Genomic DNA, 27,866 nt, shown 5'->3' on the forward strand with positions numbered 1-27,866 from the left:
GAGGAACAACCAATCAAAATTCACTAAAGTCCCCAAAATTGTTAAACCAACGAATCAGAAAACTTTGGGGACTAGTGTAATAAACAGCAAATTGTTCCCTCTCTCTTTGGAGAAACATTCATTGGAAACTAGAATATTGAGTAGGCGGAAGCAGTATGGAATAAAATTATACAAGAGGATTACTCAGCGATCTCAGGGGATAAGACAATGGACAATAAATTGTAGTACATCCCATTCCCCAATGATAATAAACAAAATCATCCCTTATCATGTAGATTCAAACTATTGACTAATAAGTGACAACAAACCCATCTCTCATGAATCTTAAGGGATAAGACAATAAACATTAAATTGATGTACATCCCCGATGATAATAAACAAATTGATTCCTTATGTAGATTTAAACTATTGGCTGATAAGTGACTACTGACTACAAACCCACCTCTTATGGATCTAAAGGGATAAGACAATGAACGATAAATTGATGTACATACCCAATGACAATAAATATAATTACAACTTATATAGATTTAAACTAATGGTTGAAAAGTGTGCACACTACTTATTATTGAACCAACCAATCGTAATTTAATGAAAGCATCCAAAGTTTCTATGCCAACGAATAAGAATAAGTTATGGTTAATGCTTGATTCCTTTTGCTATATTGGATCTTTACTATTCCAGATTATTTGTGGAACTTTTTAAGCCTTATTATGATGTACCATGTACATTCAGCCGTTTGGCAGCTAGCCTCAATTAAAGATCTTAGTTTTTTAATTTAATAATCGATTCCAGCAATATTGAATTTCTCTTTCTCCCTGTGAAATAGAGAAAGAGTAATTCACGTCATAATTCTATTTTTGTAACTCTGGCATTTTGTTGCTGTATTGATTTTCTCATAATATGTAAGTGGTTAATATAGTTTCCAGTATGGCTTCGAAAACGATTAATATCCGCTAGATTTGAAGCGGTTCTGAGCCATACTGAAAAATCATGTATGGTTTCATATTGGAGACTATTTTCCGCAAATAATGGAATAAAAATCATGAAATCAATACAAGTTAAGTTTACCCTGGATAAGACAATTTACATCTCCAATAATGGATAACAAAATTTCCCCTTCTTTAGATTAAAATTATTAGTTTAAAAGTTGAAGATTATAAGTTTGGAACCAACAAATCAAAGTTTAATAAAAGTACCCAAAGTTTTGATCCAACGAATAAGGTAACCTTGTTATAAAACTTTAGATGACAATATATTTTCTCCCTGAATGATACAAGTTTATAATTTTTTTAGCTTAACCCTGTATTTTCCTAATTTAATAACGGAGCTCAAGGATCTAGAGGGAGGGATAAGACAATGGCCGATAAATTGATGTACATCCCCAATAATGATTCACAAAATTACCCCTTCTGTAGATTACAACAAGTGGTTAAAAGTTAAGAACCTCAACTTAATGAGCCAAACCATTTAAAATTCATTAAAAGTCCCCAAAGTTATTAAGCCAATGAATAAAAAAGCGTTATTATAAAACTTTGGGGACTAGTGTAATAAACAGCCCAATGTCCTTCCCTCCCTTAGCGAAGCTACTCTATCCTTACATAAAGTATTTGAACATAGGGTTAATAATTCCTGATTTTTTTCAACATTAAACTATGCACATTACACACACAATTTACAATCTATAATACAAAGTAGAACGATGTCTGTCTGTCCCTTAAGATCTCGGTAACCACTGGACCGATCGGATTCTACTCTTCAGGGTATATAACTATTGGTCCTGTGGTGGTTTTAAGCTATTTTCTTGGGGGGTGGGACACCCCCAACCCCCAAAAAACAAAAAAATCCCCCCCATTTTTTTTTTTTTTTTTCTTTTTAAGATTTCCTTGGTCCTTTAACGAATTTCGCCTTAATTTTTTTATCACCTCTTGGGGCAAAGCCCCTAGAGGCTAGGGGCGAAGCCGCTAGTCTTTAATACAAAGTAGAACGATGTCTGTCTGTTTGTTTATGTGTTTGTTTGTAACGAAGGATCTCGCTAACCGCTGAACCGATCGGGTTCTCCTTTACAGGGTAGCTTCTCATAGGTCCCGGGAAGGTTTATAACTATTTTCTTGGGGGGTGGGACACCCCCAACCCCCCCAAAAATTAAAAAATATCCCCCCCCAAAAAAAATTTTCTTTTTCTTTTTAAAGCTAAAATTAAAATAGTGGGGTCGACTACCCCCCCCCCAAAAAAAAAAAAAATTTCTCCCCCCCCCCAATTTTTTTTCTTCTAATTTTTCTTTTAAATCTAAAATAAGAAAAATAGGTTTGATTAAACCTCTTTTGGCAAAGCCCATAGAGGCTAGGGGCGAAGCCGCTAGTATTTTAAATTTTGGGTCAAGTTAAATTCATGGTAAAATATCGCTGGTAACGATTGGTTCCTAGATGCTGGGATTATTACAAGGTTCCTGGATCCAGCAGCACGAATATTACCCTAAATTCTAGGTTCCTGGTTGCTGGCAACCTGCAAATATTCCATGTTTCAAGGAGAAAATGAAGCTTATGGTAGTTTCTACCCCTTACCCCTTTATCTTGGGGGAGAAAGAGGAATGTTTATCAGTGGCTTCAGAATTATTTCTTATAATTCTAGTTCCAGGAACATTGTAATAATCCCAGGAAGCAATCGTTACCAGCAATATTTAACCACAAACTGTACTTGACCCTTTTTAGACATTTAAAAGTATACCTTGAAATTCTTAAATTATCTCAAAAATGAAATAATTTAACAGCAAAAACAAAAAATCTGTGAAAACTTTTACGAATAAATGCCCCAAGAAAATGAAACTGCACATTTCCCATTTGTAATAAAAAAGCTTTCCTGTAAAGCAAAGTTGTACATGTACATATTTTTTCAGAAAGTATCACAAAAACACATATTTACATAACATTAAGTTCCATTTAATCACCTAAAAGCACATAAGCTATTAATTAAATGGATCTGTTTTTTTTTTTTTTTTTAATAATTTTTTGTTCCATATATTCCAAAAATCCACATAAGTTCAGTTTACAAAAATTATGGAACATTTTTTTTATGAATTGTAATTTAATTATTGAAATGGATGAATAGAGCACTCCAAGAAAATCTATTTTACCCCATATTTTTAGATAAAAAATATAAATTCCTTCTAATAACTAAAAATAGAAATATATTGATAATAATCAATTTGACTGAAATTTTGGTGGCAAATTATAATTTCTAGGTGCTATAATACCCAATGTTTTATTTAAAAAACATTTTTAATGAAAGCTAATTTTTTAAAATTTTTGTTCCATATATTCCAAAAATCCACATAGGTTCAGTTTACAAAAATTATGGAACATTTTTTTTATGAATTGTAATATAATTAATAATTATTGAAATGGATGAATAAAGCACTCCAAGAAAATCTATTTAACCTCAACCTTTTAGATAAAAAATAAGAGTTCCCTCTAATAATTGAAAAAAAAAACATTGATTTTGACTAATGGTAGTTTTGGAGGCAAAATTGAATTTCTAGGTGCTATAATACCCTATGTTTTTTTTTAAAAGCATTTTTAATGAATGCTAATTTTTAAAATTTTTGTTCCATATATTCCAAAAATCCACATAAGTTCAGTACAAAAATCATGGAACAGTATTTTTTTGAATAAATTGTGGTATCATTTTTAACATGGATGGATAGAGCACCCAAAAGAAAATCTATTTTACCCCCAAACTTTTAGATAAAAAATAAAAATCCCTTCTAATAATTGAAAATAGAAATATATTGATAATAATCAATTTGACTGAAATTTTGGTGGCAAATTAGAATTTCTAGGTGCTATAATATCCTATGTTTTTTTAAAACATTTTTAATAAATGCGAATTTTTAAAATTTTTGTTCCATATATTCCAAAAATCCACAAAAGTTCAGTAACAAAAGCATGGAACATTTTTTTTTATGAATTGTAGTATCATTTTTTACATGGATGGATATAGCAGTCCAAGAAAATCTACGCCACCCAATGATCAACCTAACATTATCAATGTTGTAGGCTTGATCCTTGATGTCATTAATCTGCTGAAAGAAGAGAAGATCAATCATTAATCTATGTGATTACATTATATGTATGTATGCATTCACATCATTTATAGAGCCGAATAGTTGGCAATTGATCTCTCCTTACTTTCAGACTATTACTATGCTATTGCTCCCCGCAGGTCTTCTTGCATATTTATAATTACTGTTTACATTCTATCCATCTCCCTCATCTTCTGGTTGGTCTGTTATCCGGCGCCTCAGTCGGCTATCTAGCAGTCCTCACCTTCTGGAGTCAGTTGAGTTTCTACAGGTATAGTTACGTGGTGGCAGCGGTCTTTCTTCCCACACCATTATCTTCTCACCAAAATGTCATTGAAGCTTAAAGCTCCTGAAGTCTTGCCAGCAGATGGTGTCACATCTGTTGCTTTTAAAGCCTGGAAAAATGCTTTATATTCCTTCCTTGAACAAGACACAGTTAATTATCTGTATTTGATGGGTGGAATCTATTCAACTTGGATTGCACTAGCAGAATCTGAAGATAGAAAGAGAATCCAAGTGCTACATTCCAGGGACCCAGACAAACTCAAACTTGCCCGTAAAGTTGGTAACGATTACACTCAATATGAACTTGAAACGGATCTTGATGAGCTCCTTCTCAAAAGGAACTCACAATTATCTAAACTCATCCAACTCATCGCTGTTTGTTGTCATTACTCTGAACATGATGACATAACACATCAAAGTACATCCACAGAGTGGATAATGAACTACCTTCTTCAACATTACAACTTAGAAAAGAAGGGTGCCCACTTTCTTAAAGTCAGTGAACTCTCCTACAAATCTGGTACTAACCATCAAACCTTTTACAGAGAATTCAGGTCCGCCATTTGTGATAATACCAAACGGAAAGGTCACAAAATTGCGTATCTCAATGATAAGGAATTAAAGGAGGATGAAAATATTTCTCCCACCTTTGAAGAAACAATCGTGCTTTGGTGCTTAGAAAAAATAGACCCTAGACTTCCAACGCATGTAAGCAAAACATTTGGACACCAAATGGTAGGTAATACCACTTTGAAAGATTTACAAGTCCAAATATTTCAAAGGATTCCGAGCATGATCGATGATTTAAATGATGCAGAAGCTAACAGAACTTCAGCACTAAATGCATCTGCTCACCATGATACAATTCATGAGTCAACAATTGCTGCAGGTAGAGTGTCTAACACCAAATCTTGGAAGTCCAAGCGTAAAAACACATTTTGCCGCATATGCAAAGTTGCAGGAAGACCTCCAGCAGTGTACGAATCACACTTCCCTTCCAGCTGCAGATTGAAGGGTGCGCTTCTCAACTCAGTACTTGCAGATAACTCAGAACATGATGATGAAAATGACAATCCAGAGAACCTTGATTCTGACCAATGACTATCTTTGGACAACCCCACTACTAGTGACAAGGAATTAACCATCTTAAATCATCTTACACCTATTCCAAGTCAAATTCTCACATTATTTTATATGGAAAATCCCTTCCATATAACACTTGACAGTGGGGCTACAGTCTCATTTATTCGCAAATCATATGCTGATAAACATAAAATACCTATTTTACCTAACAATCAACTCGCTCTTCTTGCTGATGATAAAACACGGATGACTTCCCTGGGTGAAATAGATATTAAATTACAGCGAGGATCATTGGAAGTAAGACTCAAAGCCTTAGTTATGGAAAAACTTCAAGCAGATTGTTTTGGAGGAACCACTTTCCACTATGAAAATGATGTGCAAGCAAAAATTAGGTCTAGAGAAATAAAAGTCAACAAACACACATTTCCACAGACTAATGAGCACTTGCATCTACCAGAACCTTCTGCTAGTTTGTCAACTTCTGTAGTAAAGTTACCATCACACACATTTCTTCATCTCAACAAACTTACCACAGTCTTACCAAATGGAATTATCAACATTCCATTCAAAGATAAAAGGATGCCTGATCAATGCACTGTAGCAGTGCAACCAACCAACAATCCTGCATGGCCACCTCAGATATGTCCGGTCATTGCTAACAGCATTTCCTATACCAACAACACTAACACACCACTTGTCGGAGACAAAACTACTAAGTTTCTCTGCCTCCCTCTTACTTCTGAGAACATAAAACCAAACTTTTCAGTGCCACCTCCAAGTTTGCCCTCGACCTCAGAACCTAATTATTCTCAGATTATCTTGAAAAAAACTAACAAAGACATCTTGAATCCTTGTCAACTCCAAAGGTTAGCAGAAATTCACACCATCAATAGCCATGCATTCAACGCAAATTTAACAGATGGTTACAATGGCAAATCAGGTAAATTTCAGGCTGCTCTTAATTTTAAATCAGAACAATTACCCACTTCCAAGCAGTGCCCAGTTCCACTTTATAATCACAAGTGTCTAGCATTGCAACAACAGCTCATGGACAGTCTTGAACAACAAGGTGTCCTTGTAGACCCCCAAACACATAACATACAAGTGAAAAAAGTGTCTCCCTCCTTCATCTTACAAAAAGGTAGGGCTAAACACAAAAAGCTTGAAGAATGTTCATTGGATGACATAAGATGGGTTGTAGCATTCAATAACCTCAATGATGATCTTTTGCCTAAACCTTCCAAGCAAACATCTGGCAGAAATGTTTTAACATTCATTGCCAAGCATAGATTTCACATCCATGCAGATCTTTATAACTCTTACTTTCAAATTCCCGTTAGAAAGCAAGACTGGCAATGGCTGGGAGTACGTACACCATTCAGAGGAGTAAGAGTTCTAACCAGAGCTGGACAAGGTCTTTTAAACTCAGAAACAGAGCTTGATGAATTGGTATCCAGGATTCTGGGTAATGAGATTCTTTCAGGTTTCTGCTATGTTGAGAGAGATGATATAATTGTAGGGGGAGACACAATTGATGCAACAATACACAACTGGAACATTGTTTTAACTAAATTAAATGACAATAATCTTAAAGTTGCTGCATCTAAAGTCAAGATTTTCCCTAAAGACATTGAAGTGTTTGGTCACAGAATCATTGATGGGAAAGTTCACCCATCTGATCATATCCTAACATCCTTAGGTAAGTCCTCAATTGACCAGCTTAATACTGTAAAACAGGTAAACTCATGGAAAGGTCTCTACAAGACCTTGCTTTCATCCATTCCAGGCTTGGCTCACATCCTTGACCCATTTGATAAAGCTGTTGCAGGTGCTAACTCTAAAGATACCTTTTCTTGGACTCCAGATCTCATAGCCTCTTTTAACAATGCCATGTCTCACCTTGAGAATATCAACAAACTGACATTGCCTCACCCTTCTGAACAATTAATTCTGATGCCAGATGGAGCCCGTACACCAGGTGGTATTGGATGGGCACTTTTTGTTCAAAGAAAAACTGGAGATAAACCTTATCTTTTACCAGTTCAATTTTTTAGTGCAAAAATCAAACCATACATGTCAAAATGGCTACCCTGCGAAATTGAAGGTGTTGCAGCTTCTCTAGCAATAAACGCAACTTCTCATTGGATCTTAGCTTCTACTAAACCAACCTATGTCACTCCTGACTGCAAGGCTGTTGTTGAAGCTGTTGAAAGAATGAGAAAAGGTAAGATTTCAAGAAATCCTCGTCTTCAAACAATATTAATTTCTATCAACAGAAGACCTGTCACATTCATACATTCTTCTGCTAAAACAGGTCAGCATGTTATTCCAGATTATGCTAGCAGAATGGATATTACATGTGGTTCTAAAGATTGTGCAGTGGAAAGATTTCTGGACGAAATTCCTGACAATGTTCAATGCATGTCAATGAAGTCTATCAATGATCTTTTCACTCCCAATTATCCTTGCTACATAGCAGCAACTTCTACAGATAATCTTATCTCACTCTCTGAGGGAAATCACTTGCCCTTAGGTGACAAACATGTCTGGAAAGCTATTCAAGAGTCTGATATTGACATTAGTACAGTTAAGGAACTTTTAACTTCAGGTGATTCACCTAGGAAAAATGATTCCAGAATGGTGAAAACAATCTTTCGCCATGCTTCCCTTCATGAGGGACTTGTAGTGGTGAAAGAATCTGACAACAAGCTATTCCAGGATTTTAACAGAATAGTTATTCCTAAAGAAAAGATCATTACTATTCTGCAGATGATTCACTTGAAAGGAAATCATCCTTCACAATATCAGAGTGATAAAGTCTTCTCCAGATACTTCTTTTGCCCAGGCTTCCGACAGGTGTTAGGTACTTTCTATGAACAATGTTTCTTATGCACATCTGTCAAGAAGAATGATCACCCTAAACCTCCATACAGAGATCCAGATCCACCAGATCATCCTGGTACACACTTTAACATTGATGTCATGAAGAGGAACAAACAGGTCATCCTAGTCTGCACAGACATATTCAGCAAATATGTTACTGCTGTTCTCATTCCTTCTGAAACTTCAAAAGATCTTGGTGATGGCATTATAAGAGTAGTATCTCCAATCAGACGCTCTAAGGATATATTAGTTAAATCTGATGCCCATCCTTCTCTTAAGTCCTTAAAACAAACTATGGCCACAGATTTTAATGAATCAGGTATTCATCTTGTCATTGGTGATGTTCTTAACAAGAACAGCAATTGTCATGTTGACAAGATAATTCAAGAATTAGAATATGAGATTTGCAAATCTCATAAAGATAATCATGTCCTTTCTAACTTTGATATTGCAAATGCTACTTTTGCTCTTAATTCAAAGTTAAGACGGCACAATCTTTCTTCATCTGAAATTCTTTTTAAGAGAGACAATATAAAAAATTGTCCTATTAACTTTTCTGATCTTACCTTCAAAGAAATTACAAGAAAAGAACAAAAAGTACAACAAGAAAAAGAGAACAGATCAAACTACCAACATTGTAACATCTCACCAGGAATGATAGTGATGCTAAAAGAAAATCCTGGAAAGCATGTTAGGAGAATTCCATTCCTTGTCATTGATCTTGAAAACAAAATGGCTAGGATAAAGAAAATATTGAATATGGACAATGATAGAGTCATGAAACTGTCATCAATCATACATAGAGTGCATGTAGAAACCATATTTGAAGTCAAGTCAGTTTCTAATGTTCAAAATACAAATAAATTGTCCCCAAATGTTTCATATCCACTATCTTCTTGGTCACCAATCAGTCAAACTCATGACAGTGAATCAGATTGTGAATCTGAAGATGAATACATTACAACTGACTACATATCTTGTAGGGAACAAGTTGACATCCTTAGTCCTTCAATTGATGAGGTCATTAATGTTACTGACATCTCTATGAATATGGATAATCAAGAATTTGATGAAATTGATAATGAGGAAAGTGTCAATTTGAGTTGTAAAATGAAAAACAGACCTAAACTCAAAGAAAAGTGGATTACCAGAAAGCAAATTCTTAAACATGAAAAAATTGCTAAACTAAAAGAAACCATAGCAGCTGTCAAAATTCAAACATGGTATAAACAGAAACTTAACAAAAGAATTAATCATAGATACTGTATGAAGCTTAGAAATAGAAACCAAACTCCAGAACTTCTTAGAAGTAAAAGTCTAAATGATCTATCTGATATTGTTCCTAGCAATGATGAGGCAATAAGATACATTGAATCTGACAGTAAAGATACCCTTGACTGGGATTCATCTCCAGAGTGTTTGGAGCTTGATAACTCTATTCACCAACCTCTCAATTTAGACTTTAATGTGGGTAGTAGAGATTTCATGCGAGTTTACAAATTTGACAATGCTTTACCTATTACTAATAAAGTTTATGACTTTTCTTCTGTATTACCAATATCACCACAGAAAACCAAAAAGAAATCCACCTTTAAGTATCTTAAGAAGTTTATCCATAAGAAGAACAAAGGTAAATATAATTCAAAATAATAATTTACGGTAATAAGACACTTATTTGGAAGTATTTCCATACCTGGTGTCCATTTACAAAATTGGTAGAATAAACTCCTGTAGAGTATATCTACAACTTGAGTCTATTTCTCATCTCAGTCTTACCCAATTAAACACATATGAAATCATTATTTCAGTACTACAATTTCTCATGAAAAAGAAAAGATTTTTGTTAGTCAAACTTTTGTAGAGATTTCTACTATATGTTGGATTACAAATAAATCTCTTATCCATTATGATTTTCTTAATAACAATATTTCCATAAACAATGGTTTGTGTTTGTTAATTATACTCTTGTAGAGTTATTCTACTAACTGTAAAATTATCAACAATTCTCACCCACATATAATTTACTCAGCTATAAAAAATAAAAAAAAAAATAAAAATAAAAAAAATCAACATACAGTTACATTTGAGTAGTTCTCTAACAGTAACTGTAGGTTAAACCTTTACTGAATAATTCAAACTGATGAGCTAATAGCATTATATAATAATCTCCTTGTACTATGAAATGAGCTTCAGAAGTACACATAATATAACAGACATACTTGAGAAGTTTTCTCAGCCTTTGTGACTGTTATGTGCAATTCAGATTGACATCTCAAAATATACCTTTGAGCATCCTCAAAGATGAATCACTCAATTTAACTTTTTGTAGAGCTATCTACACCCATGAGTTAAATTGACCATTTAGGGGGTAGCGCCACCCAATGATCAACCTAACATTATCAATGTTGTAGGCTTGATCCTTGATGTCATTAATCTGCTGAAAGAAGAGAAGATCAATCATTAATCTATGTGATTACATTATATGTATGTATGCATTCACATCATTTATAGAGCCGAATAGTTGGCAATTGATCTCTCCTTACTTTCAGACTATTACTATGCTATTGCTCCCCGCAGGTCTTCTTGCATATTTATAATTACTGTTTACATTCTATCCATCTCCCTCATCTTCTGGTTGGTCTGTTATCCGGCGCCTCAGTCGGCTATCTAGCAGTCCTCACCTTCTGGAGTCAGTTGAGTTTCTACAGGTATAGTTACGCTATTTAACCTCAACCTTTTAGATAGAAAATTAGAATTCCTTCTAATAATTGAAAATAAAAAAAACATTGATTTTGACTAATGGTAATTTTGGAGGCAAATTAGAATTTCTAGGTGCAAAACTTAATGTTTTAAAAAAATCATTTTTATAGAATGATATTTTTCATATAAATTTTGTTCCATATATTCCAAAAATCCACAAAAGTTCAGTAACAAAAAGCATGGAACAGTTTTTATTTTTTGACAAATTACACATTTTTACATGTTTCTTTTTTATACAACAGAATGTAAATTATAATATTAACAAAAAAGGCAGATTTTAAGCATTTTAATGATTTTGTTTATATTATATATTTTAATAAAACGAAAATTAAAGTAGGAAAAAGCATGAATAAGTAGGTTTTAAACATAAGTAGGTAAAGCTGTTTATAAGAAAATAAATTCATTTGAAAACTGAATATTAAGAATTGATAGGTATCATGATTAACAATTAGGTAAACAGAATAAAGTAAAGATTTTTCATAGAGATTTCAGCAATCATAATTAAAGATGATCTAAGAGATAAGACAATGGACGATAAATTGATGTACATCCCCAATGATGAAAAACAAAATCACCCTTTATATGAAAAAAATTGTTTTAAACAACCAATCAAGATTTAATACAAAATGAAAGAGCATATGTATAAACTTAGTGTACCAGTTTTTTACCAATGTCCCCTCCCTCCCTAATTTCAGCTTAAAAGTAAAGTGAAAATCTTTATTAATTCTGTGTTACCTATTAATATCTTAATCAATAATATTTTCCATAAACAAAAAACTTCAGAAATTCACTTTTATCCACATTCACTCAAATGATCATTTTTATACATTTTTACATTTTCTGCTGCTCGTTAAGATCTTGATCTCCTACGATCGCGGGACCTTGACCGCTTTTCCCGCTTGACCGATCTCGACGGTGACCGCCTCTCTTTCTTGACCGATCGTGATCGGCTGCGCCTTTCTTTCTTGGCCGAGCGTGATCGGCTACGCCTCTCTTTTTTGACTGACCGTGACCGGGACCGCCTCTCCTTCTTAGACGAGCGTGACCGACTGCGACGCTCCTTCTTCATCTCACGGCTACGTGACCGTCGGTGCCTGCTTGACCGTTCGCGTGACCGATCACGCGAGTATCGGTCTGTCTTTCTCTTCCTGATAGTATAAGAGATAATTAAGGGAGAGGTCATTTTCTAGTAAATCCCGTAAAGGTGTGTGTTATAAGGCCTAAAAATAGTAGTAGAACGATAAGGTGCTCTAGATATATGTATTCCCTATTGAATAGAACAATAGGGAAATTTTTTTTTTTTTTTTGATAACCGTACCTGGATTATCTAAAAAAAATACGAAATTTCTATCAAACGCTTTGTTTGGCTCAAACTGACAAAAATTAAAAAAAATATAATTATAATAATAATGTTTTCTATAGGTACAAGGTAAAGGTTAAGAACAATCTATACCATTAAACAAAGGAAGAAGTCATTCTTTACAGGTTGATTTATTATAATTATATTTTTTTTTATTTGTGTCAGTTTGAGCCAAACAAAGCGTTTGATAGAAATTTCAGATATTCCAGGTACGGTTATCAAAAAAAAAAAAAAAAAATTTCTTCCCTATTGTTCTATTCAATAGGAAATACAAATATATAGAGCACCTTATCGTTCTACTACTATTTTTAGGCCTTATAACACACACCTTTACGGGATTTACTAGAAAATGACCTCTCCCTTTGTGCATTTTTAGTCTTATGAAATTTTTATTTAATTACTGTTACTCAATAATCAATCAAGCTTTTTTCCAGTATGGCTTCGAAACCGATTATTTCCGCTAAATTAGAACCGGTCCCAAGGCCATGCATTATAAAAAAAAACCTTGTAGTGTATCGTATTACAGACATTTTTTACGAATAAAATAAAAATGGAAGCAAGCTATTAATTTTAAATTTTACTATTTGAGGAAAGCTATCTGTAATACGATGCTATAAATATAACCATAAAACCAAATTTAGCAATGACTGGATTTGAATTAAATTTAGACTCAAACAAAACACGACGGTCAAAAAAGCAAAGATGAAATCACAAGTAATCTTAGAATTTATGAATAAACTAATTTAATGATTTGTTATACACAAATAGATTTAATTTTTATTTTCATTTTTGTAAAATATTTCCTGAAGCAGAAAACGTCGTCTTGTATGACAGAAACTAGCAGTAACCGATTGGTAACTTTTTAGGTTTCATTTTCCAACAAAGTACCGTGTTGAGTACTCCACCCCCTCCCACCTTTATAATAATTTTAAAATCATGGGGTGGGGGGTTAGGTTATATTTAGTGCAAGAAAGCCCCGCATGGTAAGGGCCCCGATTATTTCGACCCTCCCCCCCTCTGCATGTGTTAGGTATAGGAAAAATACGTCCCCCGCCTTACTTTCAATCTATTTCAAATTAAGGGGCCGGAGGATTAAACGTGCTCAACAGTCACTTTGTGTAAAAGCACCTTTATATTTATTTTAAGTTCATATTACCTACAAATGTTGTTATAAAATAATTTAGTTTAAGGAAAGTTAAAAATCAAATGATTTAAAGTGTTTTTGAAGCTATCAATTTCAACTCTCCGGTTCAAATAAGATTTACATTTTTTTTAAGCGAAGCTTTTTTATTGAGGTGGTCCGTCCGTAAAGGTTAGCTCTGATCGTTAATTTAGGCATATTAGAATCGTCCTACCAATTTCAAAATATTCTGAAAACAGTTTAATTTCTTAAGGTAAACTTTTTTTGTAATTTGGCTTTAAAACAAATATGAATTTTTAAATGGTGATTCCTGGGACAATTTGACACCATGCAATGAGTGAAGTATCTCTATAATCATGTCTACATTAAGATGGCAATATTATTTTTTTTCTAGTTTGTTGGTCTTCGCTTTTATGGATGTTGTCATTCTTGTTTTTCTTTAAAAGTTTTCTGGATTTTACTGAGAAAAAAAATTGTAGCCCGACTTACAAAAATTCGCAACAGATTAAAAGGAATAATTTTAATTAGCAAATCCTTTATTTGCATTTGAGCTTTATGACATACATTATTCCTTTACCCCTACTGGTATTTTTATGAGCGAAGATTTTCTATAATATAGGTCGGTCCGTCCGTCCTTCCGTCTGTCTGTTAATTTAGGAATCTTAGAATAGTCCAATCGATGTTAAACTTGACATGGTAGAAGTTAGGTAAGACTTAGAAAGCGTAGCAACTAAATTATTTTTTCTGTGATATAATTAACTTTTTCATCTGATTTTTTTATTACTGATTCTTAGGACAACAAAGTACAATGTTATAAGAGAGGCATATTCTATAATCAAGTCCTAAAAAAGCATGTCCTTATACTGAATCCTGTATTTATTCAGTTTTGCAACAATTTCATATAGAAATAAGTTTATACCTTTCAATTAATGTTCTGCTTATTAAGTTTTGACACTTTCTGATTTGAGAGATTCACTTTTATGGATGGTGCCATCCTTGTTATTATATGTATATCATTTAAACCCCTTTTTAAAAAGCTAAAACATTATTATTGCCTTTTAGTTTTTAAAATATATTGTCTAAAATATATTTAATTATCTGTTTAAGATTAAGTTTATCTCTTTTGAATATTAAAACATTTTTACATCCTTAAGGCATGTTAATAATATTAGATTTTATACTATTAACATTTTGTAATTAACTTATGTATCCTTATAAGTTAATGCTATTTTCTAACTATTTATCCTGTATAATTTATAAATTTTAATAAACTATAAATATAATATTATACAAGTCGACCTAACTGTTTGACGTTGTCTGTAATATTGACTTGTTTTAATCTATTATTCTTTATATTTCTTACTCCATGTATACAAACTATACCCCTCCCTTACTTTTACATCTTTAAAATCCACATAAATCTTACTTTAGGATGATTTATTTATATTTTCAAAACAATGTAATTTTTAATTCAACATTTTAGACTTTTTACATTTCTGTGCTTGCTAGACCTTTACGGCAAAGCATCTTATTAAAAGAAGGTAATTAAACAAAAAAAACTTTAACTTTAGCTTATCAATTATGTTTTATAATCCTGATTTTTAATTTTAACTATCCGTCTGATATCTCCGTCGCGAGAAAAAAACCATAGGACATAAAGACATGTCTTAAGGTTTTTTACCTAATTGCTGTTAAAAGTATGACACCTTAATAAAGCACATCCAAGCTTTTTATTTTAGGGAGAGGGGTAATCTGGATTGGTGAATTTAAAAATTTCTTTTTTTTAAGGAAAGGGGGGATGGCCTGTTAAATCTTTTTAAACACCCCCTCTAAATTTTCAATTATTTAAAGAATTTTTGGTTTGTCCATTAAGATCACGATAACCACAGATTTTTCTATATCCTAGTTTATAGAGAAGGAAGGGATCTAAAGGGATAAGACAATGGATAATAAATTGATGTACATCCCCAATCAACAGAAAATTATCCCTTCTATAGATTAAAATTAGTGGTTCAAACCTAAGGGCACTCGACTTAATGAACCAAACAATCAAAATTCAATATAATTCCCCAAAGTTGTTAAGCCAACGAATAATAAAATATTGGGGACTATTATAAAACTTTGGGTACCTGTCTCTGGACCTAGATCTGGACCTGTCCTTCTCCTTTGCCCATCTCTCCTCTCTCTCCTTTTTCCTTCTCTCTCTCTCCTCCTCTCTCTTTTTCTCCTCTTCTTCCAGCTTTTTCGCTTTCTCCGCCTAAATCAAGATAATATAATATTACACCTTGTTGTCATAGGAATCATTATTCCATAAATCAGATGAATAGAATAATTTTAACCTACAAAAAATTGTTGTCAAAAAAGAAATAAATTGTACCTACCTCTTAAAGAATCATCATGCTAAGATTGAAATTGATAGGACAATTCTATCATACCCAAATTAACATTAAGAGCTATCCGTCAAGTTCTGACAGACTTATGGATAGAACGACCCTAATTCTATAAAAGTGCTTAAAAAATGGATAAAAAAAATAATTAACAATTGTATACTGGACACTCTTTGGTATCTTCACAATGGCGTTACGGACTGGCAAATGACTGATGGGCAAACAGATTTGACCAGAACTAGAGTAGCTTCGCTATCATAGTACTAAAAAGGTTGGTTTACTGTTCTTTATTGATCAGTAATGCGCTGTTTATATCTTTCCTTTAGCTGTTCAACCACAGACATACACACACCCACCCACACACACACACATAAATTACCTTCAGTTGTTCGACCTCTGCCTTGAGATCAATGCTTCTCTCCGCGTGTTTAGCCACCTGTTTAACCTTTAAACACACACAGACACACACAAATTACCATTAACTGTTCCACCTCTGCCCACAAACACACACACACAGTGTCACACACACACACACCCAACCACCCACACACACACACATAAATTACCTTCAGTTGTTCGACCTCTGCCTTGAGATCAATGCTTCTCTCCGCGTGTTTAGCCACCTGTTCCACCTCTATCTATACACACAGACACACACCCACCCACCCACACCCACCCACACACACACACCCACACACACACGCACACACAAATTACCTTTAGCTGTTCCAACTCTGCCTATACACCCACTCATACACATACATACACACACACACACACACACACACATAATTTACCTTCAGTTGTTCGACCTCTGCTTTGAGATCTATGCTTCTCTCCGCGTGTTTAGCAACCTATTCCACTTATACACACACACACACACACCCAACCACACACACACACACATACACACCCACACACACACACATACACACCCACACACACACATACACACCCACACACACACACACACAAATTACCTTCAGCTGTTCGACCTCTGCCTTGAGATCTATGCTTCTCTCCGCGTGTTTAGCCACCTGTTTTACAATGGATATATGAATGTAAGGATATTGTGACTATGAAATATTTGTTGTCCATATAGTTTGTTAGAATAAGCGAGGGGGTTCTTAATATTAGCCATCTGAAAGAATCATTTATAAGAGTAGGCAAGAATTTCAGGGATCTAAAGGGATAAGACAATGGCCGATAAATTGATTGTATATCCCCAATGATGATAAACAAAATGGTACCTTCTGTAGATTACAAATAGTGGTTGAAACGTTTGAGAAAACGAAAAGGATAACTTTGGGGACTAGTGTAATAAACAACCAATTGTCCCCTCCCTCCCTGCGAGAATCTGTGCAATATCCAACCACATAAATTTATTATATCCATTCCTGTTGCAACCACTTGTCCTCTGTGATGTGTTGGGCCGACTTGATTTTCGGCCCCGTGACCTCGGCCGCCATTTTGACCGCCAGCTGGGCCGCATCCTCGCCTGAAACTAAAACAATACAACCCCAAATAAGATTGTGCTAATCCTTTTGGCGGGAGAATTTCTCGTGTGGAAAAATCTAGGTTGCCGTTTAATTAGCTTTGCATATATTATTCTATTTTATAAGATAATAAGATAACGTTTTATTAAAAATAAAAAATTGGGTTTTACAGTCCAATGTCCACTTCCTTCCTGCTTAAAAATAAACAATTTTGTCCCTTTCCTTAAAAATAGAGAAATTTTAAGTTTTGAAGGAGCCCCCACTTCAAATAAAAAATGGTTGATACCACTGTATACTTTACCTCCAGCTTCGGGTTGTGGAAGGCTGCCGTCAGCTCCCAGCTGCTGCTTAACCGCGCTGGGATTCTGGATAGCCGCCCAGGCAATTGTGCCGCAAGCAAATTTAGCATCCTAAAAAAAGGGCGTTATTTTTTCGCGTATTTTCCATAGAGGTGAGTGTTTTAAGACTTTAAAATATGAGTAGAACTCTAAAGTTTGGCATGGCAGTTGCTTTAATGGGGGTATAACGAAGATTTGTGAACTAACAGCAGCCGAAAAACTCCCAGCTGCTGCTTAACCGCGCCGGGATTCTGGATAGCTGCCCAGGCAATTGTGCCGCATGCAAATTTCGCATCCTGCTAAATAATCATAAAAGTAACAGGATGTTTGTCTGTAGCTGAACCGATATGATTCTCATTTGAAAAGAAGCTTTTATATAGGACTAGAGAAATTTTACTATTTTTGGGGAGGCTACAACCACTCTCCCAAGAGAAATCGCCTTATTTATCAAACTGGTTCATACTAAACTAGTAGGATCTAAAACGCCATAAAAAAATTCAAATTCCAATCCTAGGCAAATGTTATTTTATATTTTATTATGGGATAAGATTCCTTATCATTGAGGAGGAGGGGAGAGGAATAAACTTTTGACTAAAGTTAAAAATGAAGTAAAACTGACTTACCTTTTTAGTTGGTCCGGAACCGAAGAAAACTTTTGGTTCGACCTGTAAAAAAAATATACATTAGATAGTTCAATAGGACAATTTCATCATTTTTATTTTATTATTCATAAAAAAATTGTCCATTACACGATAAGATTAAGAATTTTTCAGTATGACTGAGAACCGGTATAATAGTTATCTATCGCATCGTATTATAGACAGCTTTCCGCGGATATATTAATGAACAATAACCTTAAAACAGGTTCTAATCCATCGGATATTAACCGGATTCTAATTATAAAATTGTAAACTGACCAACGCCAGGCCAAACTGTGACTTTAGTACAACATAGTATTGCTCTTTCTGGTTCTAATCCAGCGGATATTAACCTGATTCTAAGCAATAAACATCACAAAACCGGTCCTAATCCAGCGGATATTAACCGGATTGGAATTATAAAACTATTACCTGACCAACTCCAGGCCAAACTGTGACTTTATAGGTGTACAACATAGTATTACTCTTTCCGGTCCTAATCCAGCGGATATTAACCGGATTTAGAGCCATACACTTCAACAAAACCGGTTCTAATCCAGCGGATATTAACCGGATTGTAATTATAAAACTATTACCTGACCAACGCCAGGCCAAACTGTAACTTTATAGGTGTACAACATAGTGTTACTCTTTCCGGTCCTAATCCAGCGGATAGCAACCGGATTCAGAGCCATACACTTTACAAAACCGGTTCTAATCCAGCGGATATTAACCGGATTGGAATTATAAAACGGTTACCTGACCAACTCCAGGCCAAACTGTGACTTTATAGGTGTACAACATAATATTACTCTTTCCGGTTCTAATCCTGCGGATATAAACCGGATTCTAAGCCATGAACATCACAAAACCGGTTCTAATCCAGCGCATATTAACCGGATTGGAATTACAAAACTGTTACCTGTCCAACTCCAGGCCAAACTGTGACTTTATAGGTGTATAACATAGTATTACTCTTTCCGGTCCTAATCCAGCGGATATTCACTGGATTCGAAGCTACACGTTTCACAAAACCGGTTCTAATCCAGCGGATATTAACCGGATTGGAATTATAAAACAGTTACCTGACCAACGCCAGGCCAAACTGTGACTTTATAGGTGTACAACATAGTATTACTCTTTCCGGTCCTAATCCAGCGGATATTCACTGGATTCGAAGCTACACACTTCACAAAACCGGTTCAAATCCAGCGGATATTAACCGGATTAAAATTATAAAACTGTTACCTGACCAACGCCAGGCCAAACTGTGACTTTATAGGTGTACAACATAGTATTACTCTTTCCGTGCTTATTTCTAAAATAAAAATAAAGTTTTAGTAATGAAAATAGTTATTTATCGCATCATACTATAGACAGCTTTCCGCGAATATTAAAATGAAAAATTAAAAGATTAAAACACGAAGGCCCGGGCTAATAAAACTGGTATTAATTTTATGATTTTCATTATTTATATTTACGAAAAATTGTCTAAAATACGATGCTATACATTATTTTTCAGTATGGCTGGAAACCAGCTCTAATCTAGCGAGTATTAATCAGTTTGAAAGCCATACTGGAAAATAATTTCTATCCTTTTGTGTACATTACACACAGAACCTATAGAAAACATGGATGTCAACATTTAAAAAAGCGAAGCTCTGAAACGTTAGGCCAAGTCTAAACAAAATTGTAATTAAATCTGTTGCAAAAAATAGGATACTGTTTAAGGACATACTTACATATTTTTAGGACTTGATTATAGAGATAATTTGCATATAACATTATACCTTGTTGAAATAGGAATCAGTATTCCAAAAATCTAATTAATAGGATAAGCGCGCCAAAAAGGAGAAGGTAAGTTGTGCTAAAATTCCGTAAGGATGTGATTTTTAAGGCTGAAAAACAGTATTACAACGATACTTTTCACGATACTTTACACATAGTTCTTTAAGAACTATAGAAATCTTTTTTTTTAAGTAAACATAAATTTTATCGTTCTACTACTGTTTTGTAGGCCTTAAAAGTCACACCTCTACGGAATTTTAGCACAACCTCCCCCTTTATTGAACCCACCTGATAGTATCCACAATTTTCTCTGTAACCAGCTCAAACTGAGGTGGGGGCCAATGTAACCTGAAATCATATAACTGTAAATTATAAATTGATAAGGATATCCTATAAAGAAGAAAGTTTATTTTGTCTAAAGCTTAAGATTTTATAAACTACTGAACTGATTGAATTCTCCTTTTAAGGAAAGCTTCACATAGGTCCTGGGATGGTTTTATGCAATTTTATTTTTAGATTTTAGGCTATTTTTCTGTCTCCTTATTACACTAAAAGGGGCGCAGCCGCAAGTGAATAATAGTTTGTTCAAAACTAACAGAGTCCAAACTTTTCAATCTAAACATAGATTCAGCGGTCAGCGGATTCTTTCAGTAGACACACAGACAGAGATCCTGTTACTTTTATCTAAGGATGATTAATTTTCAAGACCTTTATTAAGCTTCACTGTTAAGGAGAATCATATCGGTCCAGTGGTTACACTACCTTTTAGCTTTGCTGCCTAGCTGAAAGGCAGGATAAGCTATAAACCTTCCAAAGACCTTCCTTTGAGAAGATACACTGTAAAGGAGAACCATATCGTTTCAGAGGTTAGCGAGATCCTACGGTACAGACATACAGACAGATATCCTGTTACTTTTATATAAGAAATATCCCAGCGAGCACACTACAGGGATCTAAAGGGATAAGACAATGGCCGATAAATTGATGTACATCTCCAATGATGATTCACAAAATTATATACACTACCTTTTAGCTTTGCTGCATAGCTGAAAGACTGGATGATTCTTATTTGGATGGTCGTCTCCGTACGCTGTCTTGTCGTACTTCTTGAATATTGTATCCTCCGACTCGGGGGGTGGGAGGCGGGGTCTGAACCCCGGGGTCACCTGCATGCCGCGCATCTACAATAAAAAGTTTGGGTACCAGTGTAATTTACAGCCCAATGTCCCCTCCCTTACTGTCCAGAGATAATGCCAAAGCAATGGATTTCACAGGAGAAAAAAATGTCCTATGTTTAGGTTTCTTACATGGACATCATTTATTGTTCGTTCATCCAAAAGGAGAGGGAGAAATGGGAGGATAGTTATTTTAGACAGTTACAAGATTAATTTTATTAGGGTACATGATATTCTTGTGTAAGATCCAAGTAATAATAAATCAATTTATCTAAACAAGGATCAAACATTCATAAGCAGCGAAGCAGAAAAAATGATAGATGGACAAACGGGCAGAGTGAGTTATAGATCAAGTTTAGTGGCCATTAATTAGGGGGGTTCCGTGCCCAACAAGTCAGTTTAAGGGGAAAACACTATTTTTACCTGCATTTGAACATGTAGCGGAGGGGCGGGGGGCAAATCTGACATCTTCAGCACCATAGCGTCGCAACAACGTCGTTTAGCCTCTCGTTTTCCTAAAATATAATTCGTTGATTTTTTAAAAAGAATTTGGTAGATTTTTCTTTAAAAAAGTAATAAGGCTTTTTGGTTGTTTGTTCGTTAAGATCTCGATAAACACTAAGCCATTGACTTCAGCATTGTAGGTCCCTAGATGGTTTTAGGCTATTATATCTTAAATTTAGTCTTGGTATCATAAACTTACAAAAGAGGGGTGTCTATACCCTCCTAAGGCAAGATGGAAAAACGGACTTCCCCTTTTTATATCCCCAAGAGGTTTTAAACTCCCCTGGTGAAACCCTGGAAACGCCACAACTTGGGATAGTTTAGGCTATCTTATTTTAATGCAATTAATAATAATGTGGGAAAGGGGTTAGATATGGGGTATCATTATTTTAGCCAGCTGCAAGCATTCCTTTATTGGAGTACATAAAAATCTGGTGCAACGTCCAAGTAATATTATATATCGATTCTGTAGGATAACGCCGCTACTCACAACAAGCAGGGATCTAAAGGGATAAGACAGTAGTTGATAAATTGATGTACAGTATATCCTCAATGATACACAAAATTACCCATTCTATAGATTACAATTAGTGGTTGAAAAGTTGGTTTAATGTACCAACCAATCAATATTCAATAAAAGCCCTCAAGGTTTTTAACCCAACGAATAAGAAACCGTTATTATAAAACTTTGGGGACTAGTGTAATAAACAGCCCAAATGTTCCCTGCAAAACAAGGACAAACCTTTAGCAATGCCAGCGGACACAAGGACATCATCGCTGCCAGGAGGCCCTACAGTCAGGGAGTAGCTGTACACCCGGTTGTGGACGGGACCGTCAGCCTCCAGACACTCGAACTCAAGCTCCCATTGGCGCTTCTTGCACTCGATTGCTAAAATGCAATGATAATAAATTGGATATAAAATATATGTGTACAATGACATCGTGACAGGGGAATCTGTTCCTAACATGATTATTACTTATTATAATCCAGTAGGAGGGGAAAGGATGGGTTTAAGGGCGTGATAACTCTCAGATATGTGTCATACCCATATTTAAACAGCCACTCAGTTTTGGCTCTTTATCTTTCACACAAATAGCTGCGTTCCTGTCGTTTAATAAACTCTGTATATACACACACACACACACAAACATACACACACACATATACACATACACACACACACATACAAACATACACACACATACACACACACACACAAACACACACACACATATATTAATATAGCTTACCTACATACATAGCTGCGTTTCTGCCGTTCAATATACTCTGCACTGACTTGTCAAACCTAACAATTAGAATAGTTATTTATCTTATTTTAGACAGCTTTCCGCGGATAGAAAAGAAAAAAATGTATGATAAATTCCAGTTTTTTTAGCCCCAAGGGGCCGAAGTAACGAGCTGGCAAAAGAGGTATTAATTTTATGATTTTCATCTTAATATTAGTGGAAAATTGTCTGACGATTACGTCCAATATTGTTGAAATAACAGAAGGACAGACATACAGACAGACAGAGAGACAGATGGACAGACAGACAGACACAATAATTTATTGAGTAATAGCTACAGATAAAACTAAATCACACAGACAGACAGACATCCTATTACTTATAAATAAAAGAAATCATACCTAGTTGGTTCAGGAGCCGCTTCTAAGTCTACATTTTCATCATGACTTTCAGCAGATACTTTTGTCAATGTTCCGTCTTCAGCCTAATCATCGAGATTTAAATAATTTCCAATTTTCAAAATGCAAAGACATATTTTTTAACATCTTAATTGGAACTGATGATCTATTAATTGTATTCCATAAATAAAATAAGTTGTGTTTCTATCTATAGATTTAAAGAATAGAAGAAAATATGGGGGGTTAGTTATTTCCTCTATGCCATTGAGGCCCCCTCTCGTCTAATTGAAAATTAATATAACATGGTAGCTTTTTCTCCCCATGCCTAACATTTGACTGGAAGTCCTATCTGTAAATGATTAATGTAACTTAATATTCTAACCCATCGTTATCAAAGGATCTATTAGTTAGTATTGTGACAGACATAATACCTAGCTGGTTTAAAATAATCATATGATATAAAAAAATAAAAACGAAACTACATATTCATAAAAATGTTAAGATAGGAAAAATCCTATTAGATAACTTTTAAAAAATAAAAAAGACCTTACCTGTATTAAGTGAAAATGTTAAAATTCACATAAAAAAATGTTAAAGGAGACATTCCATTAAAAGTGTCATTGTAGAACGAATTGGTAAGTGTATCCCTTACACTATTAGGAAATACACTTAGAAAAGCTTCACTTTAATTAACAAGGATGACAACATCCACAAAAGTTAAAAATCAGCATGTATTAAATGAAAGTACGATATTTCTTGTACCATAGAGTTGCTACCTAACAGTTATTGGAATCTTCCTGCAAAGTTTGAAATCGATTGAACAATTCTAACATGTCTAAATTTAATTAAAAAAACTAACCGTAACTGACAGACAGACAGATAAACTGACCATAATTATAGAAAAGCTTCGCTTTTAAAACCTTTCATGGAATGTCCCCTTTCATACCCAAAAAGTATAAAATTGAAAAGAAATCCACCAAGTAGCCTCTTCCTGAAACTAAGTAGCGCAGCTACTCTATATAATATTTACATAATTTGTATGATCTAAACATTCTCACCATGACAATGACTCCGGGGGTCTTATCCGCCGCCCACTTGTTTGTTTCTAGACTGGCCTGAAAATAGGTATTTTAGCTGGCGGAAAAGTTAGAAGCAAAGCCTTACCCTGACAATTACGCCTGGGGTTTTGTCAGTCGACCATTTACTCTTTTCTATGGAGGCCTGAAAAAAATAATATAAAACTGAATTCCAGTTTTTTTTTATTAGTAAGTACCTAAGGTTGTGTTTAAAATGGGGTATCTTAAGGGATAAGACAATGGATGGTAAATTGATGTACATCTCTAATGGTGATGCACAAAAATTACTTCCTTTTGTTGATTAAAATTAGTGGTTGAAATGTTTGAACACTAAATGAGCAAACCAATCAATAGTCATTATAATACTTTGGGTATTAGTTTAATAAATAGTCATCTCCCCTCCCTCCGTGGGAAATATAAAAAAAACAAAAATATTTCTTAAACTAATGGTGGAAAAGTTTAAACCAAGCAAGACGAACGAACAGACCTACTCTAATTATAGAAAAGCTTTTTTTAAATGAAAATTATGCAGCGCAAAAATTGCTTAAAAGTTTAAGTACTTGAAATAAGGAATTTCTTTAGATTATCACCTATAGAAAATCAATAAAAATCAAAATTAAATCGAAAAGTGAAAAAAAAAGTAGAAAAAAAATTTAATGTACCTTAACATCATCTGGCATAATTTCGTCTTGTTGGGGGAGGGGCGCCCTTGGCCCCCCAAAATGTCCACCTCTCATACCACCCCCCCGTTGTTGAAATCCCCCAGGACCGCCCCTGCCCCGCGGGGGCCCGCCCCGCCCCCTGAAACCCCCTGGTGGACCACCGCCCCTGTTGTTAAAACCACCGCCACGCCCCCCAGAAAATCCAGGTTGACCGCCTTGCTGCTGGTCTCCCCCGCCCCCACCACCGTAGGAGGGTCTCTGCTGCCGAAATTCTAAATAATAAAGATTAACAATATTAGTTTTAAAATAAATATTTCCAGTGCAGTTGTGTATATTCTGCACAAGATTGATTTTTTTTCCCTGCTGCAAAGGGGGGGGGGGGGCGAAAGTGACACTTTTTAAAACTAAAACTAAAAGTTAAAGGAACTCAACTAAAAAAAGAGTTACAGGTCTGACATTTTGCATGGCAGTTGCTTTATAGGGGTACAATATGGAACTGTGAAGAAACGGCATCGCAACCGCCGAAAACCGCCGAGAAAAGGCAAAAAAAAATTCGGCGGGAAACGGCGGTTTTTGGCGGTTGCGCCGCCGTTTCTTCACAGTTCCATATTTAACCCTATAAAGCAACTGCCATGCAAAATCTCAGACCTGTAACTCTTTTTTTAGTTGAGTTACTTTGTTGACTTTTAGTTTTGGTTTCAAAAAGTGTCACTTTCGCCTCCCCCCTTTTTTTATTTTTTCCCCCTCCTAGTTATTTCCAGCAAGAAAGGGAAAAACAAAATGGAAAAATATTTTCAAAACTTTTTATTTTATTTATATTATCCCCCCACCCACATATTATTTTAGTTTTTTTTACCAAAGAGGGAAGAAAATTAGGGAAAAAATGATCTCAGTTCTCTTAATTTTTATATTTCTCAGTCCCCAAAATTGTTAGGCCAACGAATAAGATTTTCGTAAAACTTTGGGGACAAGTTTAATGTCTCCTTTCTTCCCTGGGTAATTTTGTTTATTATCACTAGAAATCTATGAGAACGTAAATACCTGTACATCCCCCACCCTGAAATTTTGAGGCCAATGAATAAGAATATTGTAAAACTTTGGGGACTAGTGTAATAAACAGATTAAAGTCCCCAAAATTGTTGGGCCAACGAATAAGATTATCATTTTTGTAAACCTTTGGGGACTAGTGTAATAAATAGTTAAAAGTCCCCAAAATTGTTAGGCCAACGAATAAGAATATACTGAAAAACTTTGGGGACTAGTGTAATAAACAGATTAAAGTCCCCAAAATAGTTTGGACAACGAATAAGAATATTATAAAACTTTAGGGACTAGTGTAATAATAAACAGATTAAAGTCCCCAAAATTGTTAGGCCAACAAATAAGAATATAGTAAAACTTAGGGGACTAGTATAATAAACAGTTTAAAGTCCCCAAAATTGTTAGGCCAACGAATAAGAATATATTGAAAAACTTTGGGGACTAGTGTAATAAACAGTTTAAAGTTCCCAAAATAGTTTGGCCAACGAATAAGTATATTGTAAAACTTTGGGGACTAGTGTAATATACAGCTTAAAGTCCCCAATAAGATTTCTGTGAACCTTTGAGGACTAGTGTAATAAATATTTTAAATTCCCAAAATGGTTAAGAATATTGTAAAACTTTGGGGATTAGTGTAATAAACAGTTTAATGTCCCCTTCCTTCCCTGGGTAATTTTGTTTACTATCACAGGGAATCAATGAGGATGGTTCCTATCACCTAGTACGTGTCCAAAGTTTTCCACCAATAGTTATTAATCTTAGTCATTACCTGTATATCCACCACCCCTTCCCTGTTGGATTGTAGTACCATAGTTCCAGTTTGTAAATCTAGAAGAAAAAACATGGTTGTTCATTTTTTTTATACCCAAGACTTTCGGTCGGTTTGTCCGTAACGGATACCTTTATCTTATCGTTAATTTAGACATGTTAGAAACTTAGAATTGTCATATATATTTCAAACTTAGCATGATGATTTTTGTAACAGCGTGTACAATTTAGAAAGCATAGTAACGCTTTTATTATTGGAAAGTCTGTTTGTCAATTTAAAAATGATTTTTGGCTTTTGAAAACAATATATACTATACGATATATAATCTTACGTTATTTTTAGAGATTTTTGGCTTGAAAAATTTGCTAGCCGTTTAGGATTCCCCATGCAAAATTTGAAACAGTTAGGACGATTTTAACTTCAATGGAAGATATTTAACTATCATATCTTTCTAAACTACAGACATACTGACATTTCCTAAGTATATAATTACTACGCTACTAAAAATGTTATTTACCTCATATTGGGGGGTGCCCCAGGGTTACGTGGTCGGAACATTGCTTATGTCTGAAAATTTCTTAACAATTAGGTAGGTACCTAGGGACATAATAAAACTATTGGTGGGTGGTAGGTATTAAATCAGAGAACTTAAGGGATAAGACAATGGAGTTTAAACATCTCCAACACATTATCCCTTCTGTAGATATAAATCATTGGTTGAAAAGTTTAGACACTACTAACCAACCAATCAAA

The 27,866-nt window shown here is 34.6% G+C and overlaps 1 protein-coding gene across 9 annotated transcripts; it reads right to left on the reverse strand.

The window, feature by feature from the left end:
* Positions 1-11,222: 11,222 nt before the first annotated feature.
* Positions 11,223-27,693, reverse strand: LOC145305702 (uncharacterized). Of its 9 annotated transcripts, none has more exons than XM_080147438.1 (17): positions 27,631-27,693; positions 27,114-27,172; positions 25,304-25,575; positions 24,624-24,680; positions 23,569-23,651; positions 23,171-23,226; positions 22,662-22,808; positions 21,839-21,930; positions 21,267-21,421; positions 20,529-20,588; positions 19,701-19,770; positions 18,438-18,479; positions 17,778-17,886; positions 17,377-17,478; positions 16,547-16,602; positions 15,723-15,850; positions 11,223-12,240 (listed from the first exon to the last, which is right to left on the reverse strand). In XM_080147438.1, the coding sequence occupies exons 1-17, from the start codon at positions 27,669-27,671 to the stop codon at positions 11,943-11,945; spliced, it is 1,827 nt and encodes a 608-aa protein (XP_080003564.1). In that variant the 5' UTR covers positions 27,672-27,693; the 3' UTR covers positions 11,223-11,942. The 9 variants fall into 9 exon arrangements, with proteins under 9 accessions (XP_080003564.1, XP_080003563.1, XP_080003562.1 ...); XM_080147437.1 differs by lacking the exon at positions 16,547-16,602 and adding an exon at positions 16,778-16,833; XM_080147436.1 differs by lacking the exon at positions 16,547-16,602 and adding an exon at positions 16,961-17,016.
* Between the last annotated feature and the right edge of the window lie 173 nt (positions 27,694-27,866).

This window comes from Acartia tonsa, chromosome 14 (genome assembly GCF_053477335.1).
Source record: "Acartia tonsa isolate MP-2025a chromosome 14, ASM5347733v1, whole genome shotgun sequence".
Taxonomy (NCBI): domain Eukaryota; kingdom Metazoa; phylum Arthropoda; class Copepoda; order Calanoida; family Acartiidae; genus Acartia; species Acartia tonsa.

Bases quoted from the DNA above. Each gene is read 5' to 3' on its own strand.
- LOC145305702 (XM_080147434.1), bottom strand. From the start codon at position 27,671: ATGTTCCGACCACGTAACCCTGGGGCACCCCCCAATATGAG. The intron at 17,887-18,437 runs GTAAGTCAGTTT...CCCTTTTTTTAG, and splicing joins GTTCCGGACCAACTAAAAAG to GATGCTAAATTTGCTTGCGG. The intron at 12,241-15,722 runs GTACCCAAAGTT...TTATACTATCAG, and splicing joins AGATCTAGGTCCAGAGACAG to GAAGAGAAAGACAGACCGAT.